Source organism: Rhamphochromis longiceps, linkage group LG4, assembly GCF_057381845.1.
Source record: "Rhamphochromis longiceps isolate RC_006_pf linkage group LG4, R_longiceps_female_GT1.1, whole genome shotgun sequence".
Lineage (NCBI taxonomy): Eukaryota > Metazoa > Chordata > Actinopteri > Cichliformes > Cichlidae > Rhamphochromis > Rhamphochromis longiceps.
This window is the reverse complement of record NC_140560.1, coordinates 37,764,458-37,775,230: the sequence shown is the minus strand read 5'-3', so window position 1 is coordinate 37,775,230 and position 10,773 is coordinate 37,764,458. Positions and strand designations below refer to the sequence as shown.

Genomic DNA, 10,773 nt, shown 5'->3' with positions numbered 1-10,773 from the left:
TATACGATCTATTTATATATAGATCGACACAGATGTCAGAGATCAATGAAATTGCTGATTTTGTATCTGAATCGTGTTTTACGTGATGTCATATCCTGCTCTCATAGAATAAATGATTATATATGTGTGTCATCTGCACACGTAGCTGATCACACACGCAGAAACGATGGTGTGAGAAAGTCTCGATTTCCTATTTTTCGTATGTTTTTCACACTTTTATGTTTCACATCTTCAAACTCATCGTAATATTGAACAATGATAACAAAGTAAACACAAAATGCAGTTTTAAAAGACGATTTCATTCATTAAGGGAACAAACATATCAAACCTACCTGCCCTGTGTGCAAACTGCCCCCCAACCCCGATGGCTGTTCCCCCCGCGGCAGCAGCGGCTGCAGTCAGTTATTCCTTCAGTGAGTTTTTCACGTCACTGTGGGGGATTTTTAGCCCACTCTTGGAGGGTTTTCCAACACGAAGCATCTCAGTCTTCTAGGCCAAACCCTTCATGTGGGCTGGCATTCTCTTTTTTTATTGTGGAATGACGACCTCTGACCTTAAGTGTTCCGGGTTCCTGTTGACTTGGAATTATTCTGCAGCATGAATTATGATCGACCCGTCCAGCCCGGGTTGTCTTTGTCTAATGTTGAAATGTGCTTGCTGATCTGAAACATGTAAGCGATTGACTTTCTTCTTCCTCCCAGCTGCGATGCTGTCCTCCTTCCTCCTCCTCGTCTTCCTCCCTCTCTGTCTGGGGTGTCAGACCAGCTCGTTCACCGAGTGTCAGAAGGTCCCCTTCGTGCCGGGTCACAATCTGGTCGGCGAGGGTTTCGATGTGGTGAAGCTGCAGACCAGCGGGGCCCTTGTGGTCAACGTGAAGGACTACATGGTGGGGGGTGCTCAGGGGAACTGCACCGTGTGCCACAACCGCCTCCTCAACCAGGTGCCTCCCCTCCCAAAGCTCTTTCAGCAGTTTCAGTCGTGCCGCTGCTGTTTCTGCTCACTCACAGAGAAATGCTGTCCTCCTCCCACAGATCCAGAAGCTGCCCGTTTCAGTGCTCGACTGGCGCATCAAGGTCAGCACATTCACACGTTTTATTTATGCAGACAGCTTATGTGAACTATTAAAACTGACTTCTTGAAACAAAAAATAATATTCACATCTATTTGATGTCATTCTCGCACTGTCAACATGCGCTTGCATGACTGACTTCATTCTTTAAACTTTGTTTTAAATATTTCAAAATAATTCGCACAATAATTCCAACAGGGTTAAAAAAGTAATTAAAATGTACGACATGTGCTAACACAAAAATATGACACAACACAGAGTCTGATGACACTTCCTTTTTGTTGTTGTAATCTTACAGATTTCATTCTTAATTATTTTCTAAATCGATAGATGTTTAAATGAAAGCAATAAAACCAAACAAAGTTTAGGTTAATGTCTCTAAATATTCTTATTTCCTCAGCTTTCACATTTCTGCTCTTATTGCATTTGGTGTCAACTTCTGCAGAAATTCGGGTTCTTCATCTTAAGCACTGACGGCAGCAAAGGTCTTTCTGTCCAGCCAGCAGCACTCCAGAGCTCCTTACCAAAGTAATGCAATAATCGTTTGCCACATCATAACCACGTTCAGGATCCATATGCAGGAACTGCTTCTCAAAGTACAAACAGTCACCTCTGCTGGCTTTGGCCTCCATACGCAAATGCCCCAGAAGATTCTCATCAGACATCGGAACGCCGTTCAAATCGTAATGTTTTGAAAATGCCTTCAGATGCTTCCTCCTCGGCTTGTGGCTGCACTAAACGTTGTCAGGGAGCTGATGTGAAGCACATGTAAAACATCACTATTGTCTCGACTTTGGTTCAACGTCTGCTGATGTCCTTGGGATGTGCTCAGAGTAAGATCTGATTCTTCCCTGTGCCTTACCAAGTTCCTTGGAGGTGGTTCATATTCCGTGGCCACGGAGTTTCACAAAGTGCAGGTTGCTGAGTGTTTCTTTTCTTTCTCCAGCTGTTTCTGCTTTGCCTGCTGGAGTTCTTACTGGACACACAGTGCTAAAATCATCACCAGCCTCAGTTTGACCTTTACAGGTGATGACACAACTGACACCATCTTCATCGCCACCCCGTGTCATCAACCATTTCAGTACATCACTGATGAAGTCATTCTTTATAATCTTTCAACATCCTCACCATGGAGTACATGAAAGGTCCTGACCCTGTTAAGCATCCTTCCTGCCCCACTGAATCCTAAATCCATGGCCACCTTGTTCAGTTCCTTCGGCGTCTCCGTGGGAGCTAATCAACAATTGCCAACCAGCAGCTTCTGTTGCCCCGCAGACCAACACAAATCCCAATGCTAATGAGGACACGTGTACAAGCTTTCTTTTAGTTTTTACATATGAGCTCAAAGCTGAAAGCACAAAGCAAAGATGAACATCAGCCCAAAGAGACTTCAAAGAGGTTGCCATGGTGATTTTACAGTGAACACTTAAACAGGTAGAAACAGAAGCTGCAGGCTGATCATCACTGCCTTTGTTACCTGTTGACCTTCAGGCTCTGGCTGCTGTGCTCGGGTCTGCATGCATTTATTCTTATGTTCACTGTGTTTTCTTTGCTAGCTTTGTGTTAGCATGTGTCTGTACAGATGTGTTAGCAGTGTAATCCAGTTGTTTCTGTCCTGCAAGCTGTTTCCACTTTACAGTCACTTGTCTCTCTAACTTGAAGAAGTTATAACATAACAGAAGTTCTAGCCAACCCCCTTTTCTCCTCTTTGAAGAGTAAACATGGTGTTTATGTCGATGTGAACAGCATCACCCAGCGTGCTCTCTGTCCTCAGGTGCAGTGCGAGCACAGCCTCAGCAGCAAGCTCTTTGAGTCCAGCCAGTCAGTGATGAAGGAGAGGAGTTCATCGCTGGGAGTCAGCTGGAAGGTTGAAGAGTTTCTGACTTCAGCAAATAACACACACAAACTGCATATAAAAGATGGACAGAAGCCCATTAAGCTTCCATTCTATTAATGTCCAGCAGGGGGCGACCTGAGCCTGGGGGAAAACCCCCACAGGTAACAGGGTGGACAGGACATAACACTGATAACACACCTATGAATATTTACCCCACCCTAAAGTAATTTGATTTACATTAATCAGATGAAATGCTGCTTCAACTTCATGTCCCAGTCATCCTAATTCACACTGTTTAAGAAAATTATAATCCTGTAAACGTTTAAGTTTCCAAATTCAAAATAATATATAATCCCAAAACTTTTTAATAACACTCTCTCATATTTTCAGCAGTCCTTAATTATTTTTTAATTTTAAGTGTTTTATGGACACTTGTATTAACGTTTGGCATATATTTAACTTTTAAATGAAATAAAGATTATTATGATAATTACTGATTTCCTAGTTTTACATTGGTTGTATCGGTTGACAGGGAAACCATACAGTTGACTGACTGAATTAGGCGATTAATAATAATAAAGCGAGAGCTGCAACACTTTTTTTATTAGTATTATATTTTTATGTTATAATAAAACACTCGTGTCAGCATCAATCTCTTAACAAAATGCTCAGTTTAATTTTTTCAACAGCTTTCAAATTAATCACAAACTGAGCACTTTAATTTTAATCTATTCTATGGTGGGGGGGGGGGGGGGGGTAATGGTGTAAGACAAGCTTTAGGAAATAGATATTGGTCCATTTTTGAACAAAATACACTCACTTTGTCCTGGAATACAAACTCCGAGTCTACCGCTCACGTGATCTCTGAGCTCAGTAAATTCTGATGGTCTCAGTCCAGCACTGCGGTCATGGTTAACAGAAATATTGGACTATGATTTTGAAATAAAACATAGAATCAACACGTAAATCAGATCAAAGGGACCACATCAAACTCTTCGCTTTGCTCTTCCCTGGAAGTTAAACACGATCCTTGCTTATGCTAAATTCTCTTGTTGATGTTGATTGCAACACTCTCTGAGTACCATGTCTCATGTTTCTGGTATACCTCTTCTCAGGTGGGCCTCGGCATTAAGGGAATTGCTGGTGTCGCCATCGGAGGATCTCACTCCATGTCATCAACGTTTGCAGAGTCTCGCAGCCGGAGTGATAAGTTTAGCTTCACTAGCCACGAATTCAAATGCAAATACTACACGTGAGTTTGATTCTCTCGTCCTGACGTCACCTATCCAGGTGACTGCTTGTGTCGGTCCTGAAAAGGTGTCCCTCCTCTGTGCTCCTGTGTGGCTGTATTCTTGCATGCCTCAGTCAACCCTTACCTTCTTTACCGTCAGCTTCCGTCTTCACTCCCGTCCCCCACTGAGCAAAGAGTTTGAGGTCTCCCTGAAGAACCTTCCCTCCACCTATGATCACAAAAACACCTCCGCCTTCCGTCAGTTTATCTCCATCTACGGGACCCACTTTATCCGCAGAGTTCAACTCGGGGGTCGGGTTCACTCCATGACCGCAATCCGGACCTGCCAAACCTCCATGTCTGGACTGTCAATCCAGGCTGTCAGCACCTGTCTGTCTGCCGAAGCCAGCGCAACCATTAAGGGCATCCCTGTTCACGCCTCCAGTGAGTTCTGCCGCCAGAAGAGCAAGAGCCTTAAAACCGCTTCAACCTTCAGTACGGCCTTCTCCGACAGGAAGACCCAGGTGCTGGGCGGAGATAGGGGTATAACGGACATCCTGTTCAATCCCAGAGGGTCTGAGGGGTATAAGAAATGGCTTGCGTCTCTGAAGAGTGTCCCAGGAGTGGTTTCCTACCAGATCAGCCCTCTGCACTTATTGGTGAGGAACAAATGAAGGGTAAACTGAGCTGATAAAGTTATTATTTCCCTTTAAATGTCTTCAGATGGTTTTGGTTAGGGTTTGGGTAACCATGGCAGTTTGAGTCATAAAAGTCACGGTTAAAAGAAATCTGACTGCTGACTGTGAATTAAAAATGAAAGTTTGTTTGGGTGACCCATCTCTCCACCCTAACCTCCTCCTTATGCCATGTTCACAACTACTTCAGCAACTGGAGGGTGCTGCTGCTCTAAAATATATCTATGCATCATGTGAAGAAAAGCCCAACCAACTCTTGAGTTTTTCTTATTAAAGTGGCGTTTTTTTAATGCTTACGTTTTTCATGTGCGATTTATACAAATATGGTTATAGTTTTAATAACAGATTTTAATAGCTAGTTAAATCCCCAAGCATTATATTCTGCTCACATTTTAAAGGCCAAAGCAATGTTTACACAAACTGTCACAATATTCAGGTCACATTTGTTCTGTCTGCATACAGACACGTGTACAGTTTAAAGATATCAAGTAGAAACTTAAGAGCATCGTTGTTTTTTTTAACCAAATATAACTTGCATCAGTTTAGCTGCCTTTTAGCATCAGTCTGAGCCTCATTCAGTCTTTTGGTTTTACTCTTAATCTGTTACTTTCAGCCTCAACCAGATTATTTAAAAGCTCTATTCTCTTTGTTAGATAAGAGACAATCCCATCCTAAAGGCCAGCCTGCGAGACGCCATCAGTGACTACATTCTCACAAGCACCAAGCCGCTCCACTGCCCCGTCAACTGTAAGATTGGCCACCGGAAGCAGAACTGCGCGTGCCAGTGTCAAGGTCATCGAATGGTTGACTCCCATTGCTGTCCTGCCGCGGCAGGTGTAGCTCAGATGAACGTGACGGTGGTCCGAGCTGAGGCACTGTGGGGCGACTATTTCAGCAAGACAGACGGATATGTTAAAGTTTTCTACAACAACCAAGGAGGCACGACGCCAGTGATCTGGAACAACAACTTCCCCCAGTGGAACTACCTCTTTACTTTTGGAAGCATCAACCTCAAAGAACGAAAGTGAGCAACACTAATTATTACTAATCAATTTCAGTTTCTGCAAGATCTGAGACTTACAGCCACTCTTTGGGCTGTAAACCAAAACCTGCAGTTTCTCTAACATTCACTTGAGGTTCCAGCAGTGAGTCAGTCCTCATAGATGTGCATGTTAAAATGTCCAAATCAAAAAGAGCGTGAGGTATTCAAGAACCAAAATAAAAGATTTCCTAAACAGTAGCTTAGAGAAGCACAAGTAGAATCAGGTGATCTCTGATGTAGTGCTTCTGTGTTTCCTCCACAGACCCGTTGTTTTCGAGGTTTGGGATCGGGACAGCATCTGGGACGATGACCTGCTGGGGAAAGTGTCTGTCATCCCCACGATGGGTCGAAACATCAACAAGAAGTTCAAGCTGAAGCACGGCTCAGTGCTGGTCCGCCTGTCTGTCGTGTGCGGTCCCAGCCTGGAGGGGTCGCTGTGCGAGCGCTACATCCCCTCACCTACCTACCAGGACGTGATGGGATATGCAAAGAACCACCAGGGTTACTGAAACTGGAGGAAAAAGCAGTGCATGGATTACAAAATAATTTAAGAAAATCCAAGCAAGCATGAAATGTTGATGTTATCTCAATACCGGTCGCCAACACCAACCCACAGATGGGACAAAACCTTTGATTTGTTCATTGTAATGTAGAAATAAAATGCATGTTTCTGTCTCTTTAAACCCAATCCAATTTGATTGATGAGTAATTTGGCCACAAAAAGCCATCTCAGGCAGACCAGTATCACCAGAGGAAAAGACTGAAACCAGTTATGGTGATGTATGAGTAAAATGTCTCATTTGTATGGTGAATTTAACATATCTGGACTGTCACAGGAATCATCCTCTGTCCCCGATATCATTGATATGAAACCTGTTATATGACCTAAGCAGTGTGTAGTCTGTCAGATCAGTGGGGGGACAAACATCCCCAAAGGTTGGAATTTTGCTCAATTCTCTCAATCAAGAAGGTTTAAATTAAAAAACAACAACTTAACACAGATTTCCTGTTGTTAGAAAGTCCAAGAAGGACATTCAGCAGACATTAAATAAAGATATCAGATCAGAATCCGAAGGCAGAGAAGGATGTCCAGAAGGCACTCGAGAAAAACCTATAGCAACATTCCTGAAGGACATCAAGCTATGTTCAAGGTGGACATTCAACTAAGATGTCCAGGACGTAACATCTTCAACATCTGCCCAGTTTTCCTTTTGGAACCAACATCAGACACAGAGAAAAGATCAGCTGATGGTTACTGAACTTCAAAACGTTTGCTGTTTGGGAATCTTCAGCTATTCCTCTGCGTAGCATCCAGATGTTAAACTTCTCAAAAGTCTCCAAAGCAGAATGAGCTCACATCATGGAAACTCACCAGCAGGTTGTTGTAAAATGACCCGAACACCAACAAAACTTCAAATCCAAATGAGCTTCATCGATACAACCCAGCAAACACATCGATGAACAGCTGCCCAGCTTCTCTTGCTGTCCAGTCAGGGTTGAAAAAGGTTCCAAAATGAAAAATGTGCTGATGACAAAGAAGGAATTTCACCATCTGCTGGACATCAAATAACCTTTGACCTGTGACAGTCCAGACATGGTCAGTTTACCATGGCAACAAGTAGGATAGAATTTAGATGTAAGGTAAGCTTAATGGCCTCAAAGTGTGGTTCAAATATAAAAACAGGTTCTGATCACAATCATTCATCTGTGCTTCGGTTCTCGCAGTGATACAGAGACCAGTTTTTACTGGGACGATACCATCGCTGTTCCTACCATGTTTGCTGGGAAGCTTCCCACGGTTGGAGCTTCAGGCTGATATTTGGTGGATTTCCTTTGGTTGTAATTGGTTTTATGAATCAGCTGCATAAGTAAAACCTTCTAAATGTGCAGAAAGTTTTTTAGCCTCTGAATGACTGACAGAAGTACAGGATGGAGTATTTTACAGAGTGTTAACTCCACTTTAAAGCTCACAGAGCTCAAACAGTGATGACAGATGTAATGAAATGGTGAATATTTCAGCCGCTGTCAGCAGTCCTGACTGTTAAACAGTCCGAACACACACTGCTGACAGTGTGACACACAGGCTGCGGTAAACTGTCGCTTACTCACTGCTGAAGACTCCTCAGCAGAACAGGAACAAACACAAATCCAACATGTTTGCAATGACAGTGTAGTACGTCACCAATAAATGACAATAACTGATCAGCTGAAATTACACCAACCTGTCATGTTATGAATTTAGAAGTCTGTTTGTCGGTTATGCTTGAGATTAGAGACCTGCAGGAACAAAACCTATACCCACTGGCCAATCAGATGTCTGGAAAGTAGCGTCCCCCTTCCTGGAAGATCCCTCAGACTTCCCAGTGCTGACGGAAGCTTTCAGTCCGTCTTTATCTGATAAGCATCAGAACTACAGATTAGGAGAAACTTTATTTCTGCTTTTTTCTGTTGGCTGCCATTTTTAACTATTTTAGTCTTCTGTAAGTCCTGATATTTGACCTTGAGCAGGACATTAATTTGTTTTTGCTGAGCTCGTATTAAATTTCCAAGCAGATTAATCCTGTTTGAATTCTGGTTTCTGACTCATCATTTCCAGTGTTGCTGAAGGAAATTTCTGCATTTCATTGTGAAACTGTGTTACGTATTAATTTAAAACCATGTAAGGCGACTTGCTTTATGTAGTCTTAGTCAAATATCAGTGAAGGGAAGTCAGGCAGGTGAGGTGACTCTGCCAGGTGAGTCGCTTATTTACAGAGCTGAAACTCAGACCAGAGAAAACTGCAAAATGAAACAGAAACTGAGAATAACCGGCCCCACCTCTCCTGACCCGAGGGACCTGCTGACTGCCTGCGCAGTCCTGTGAAAGCGTCCATCCTTACTGCTTCCACAAGAATTAAGAGGATGAGCAGCAGCCAGGTGCTGCTAATCAATTGCATTGATTAACTGATCACCATCAGTGTGATCGTCTCTGTAAAAGCTGAAGTTTTTGGCATTTTGAAGGTCTGGAACATTCAGGTGTGTAAACACAATTCCACAATCTTCCTAAGTGTGCAGAAAACCCCAAAACCAGACTCTACAGTTAGCAGGTTAAAGTTCATGACAGCACAATTAGACTAAGGCTGAACGAGGATGGACTGTTTGGGTTGCAGGAGAAAGCAAAACAAAAAAAATTACGGCTTCACTTTGCAGAGCTGCACCTAAAGGAAGAAGAAATGAGACCAAAGTGGAGCTGTTTGTTTATAATGCACAGCACCACGTTTGGAGGAAACCAAACACCTCACAATAGCTGTCAGCACGGCGGTGGAGGGATCAGGGTTTGGGCGTCTTGCAGTCACTGAGAGAACTTGGAGAAAACTGGGTCATCAGCAAGACAGAGGTCCATGAACTGCATGCAACCTGGCGAGAGGCTGTGCGTACACGAATGCTGCAAAGCTGAATAAGCTGAAGCAACGCAGCATGGACGAGTGGACCAAAACCCCTCCACAGTGATGACAGAGACAAACCTCCGTCATAAACACCAGACCTGCATGGAGGCCTGCATATACAGTTGACCTGCACGGTCAAATGTATATTATTGTCTTTTCAGCCTCATTGCCATCACTGGTTCAACAGTTAATAGATGATCAATCAATTATGATCAAAACAGGTATGAATCAGTGTGACTCCAGTGTCAGTGTTTCATCAGCAAAGATGATCTAAGATTTATTAAGTGCTCAGATTTTAATCTCGATTATAAAGACAAAGTAAACTTTCAGAGTCGTTTTCCTTTCTGGGGAAGCAACGTTGCCCGAGCGATGGAAAACCACGGCAACTGAACATGTTTACTGTGGTATTAAATTTGTTTTTGTGCCCTGAAAATCTTTGGTCCTTTCATGACAAAATACAGTTTACTAATCACAAATTGACAACATAAACATAAACTGTGCTTGTGGTGCTGACCCAAAAGCAGGAAAACACGACGGGCAGAACTACGGCTGATAGAGGAACGTAGAAACAAAAGGCAACGTCCAAACTACATTATAACCTAAACTGAGGAAGCCAGGATTAACCATGAAAACTGTGAACCTGAACCCAAGCTCGACAATAATCCTGTGACTCGAAGTACACGAGGCTAGAAAAACAAACGACCCGACGCCGAACAGAGGGAGACAGCGGACTTAAATACACAGAAGGGTGATGAGGGAAACACCTGGGAAACACAGCTGGCACAAATGAACCTGATGCCACAAGGGAAGTAAAACTAAACATGCTGAACATGGAAACACAGGACTTTCAAAATAAAACAGGAAACATTATGAAACGTAGACATGACAACACAAGCTTGACAGTAGAACATGGAAACACGCAGACATGACAGACTGGGGAGAAACACAAGGAGAGACATGGGGACAGATAAGGGAGACGACAGCATAATTAAACATTAAACACAGAGGACACGAGAGACTTACACAGAAGACAGGAAAAGACTCATAAACATGAGACATGGAAGAAACACAAACTAGAATAAATCGCTTGAATAAACCCTAACTAAATAACACAAAAACTTAACATTAAAGCAATCTAACATAAGAAAAACAAAAATACAAAATAAACTCAAAACACCAGGTTATAGACCCAACCCCTGAAAAATGAAGACAAACGCTAACACTGATGTAGCTTCACACAGAGACAGTATTAGCCAGCTAGCTGCTATCTTGGGTATTAAGTACTCTGTTAGCCAACATTAGCCAGAACAAAGACAGTTTTCTCAAACAAAGACCATCAGATTTGATTTTTGTGAACATTTGATTCGTGAAGGAGTTCTTTGATTTGGAGGTTCAAATCCAACCCTCAGCTAATGTTAGCTAGCAGTTGCATGCATGCTAACATGGACAGATTGCGTATCATGCGTCTGAGAAG

General features: G+C 42.9%; 1 protein-coding gene across 1 annotated transcript; it reads left to right on the top strand.

Moving 5' to 3' along the window:
- Positions 1 to 706: 706 nt before the first annotated feature.
- On the top strand, positions 707 to 6,383 carry prf1.3 (perforin 1.3). The gene is made up of 7 exons (XM_085405376.1): positions 707 to 940; positions 1,032 to 1,073; positions 2,844 to 2,936; positions 4,022 to 4,158; positions 4,298 to 4,796; positions 5,486 to 5,856; positions 6,137 to 6,383. The coding sequence occupies exons 1-7, from the start codon at positions 707 to 709 to the stop codon at positions 6,381 to 6,383; spliced, it is 1,623 nt and encodes a 540-aa protein (XP_085261502.1).
- The last annotated feature ends 4,390 nt before the right edge of the window (positions 6,384 to 10,773 follow it).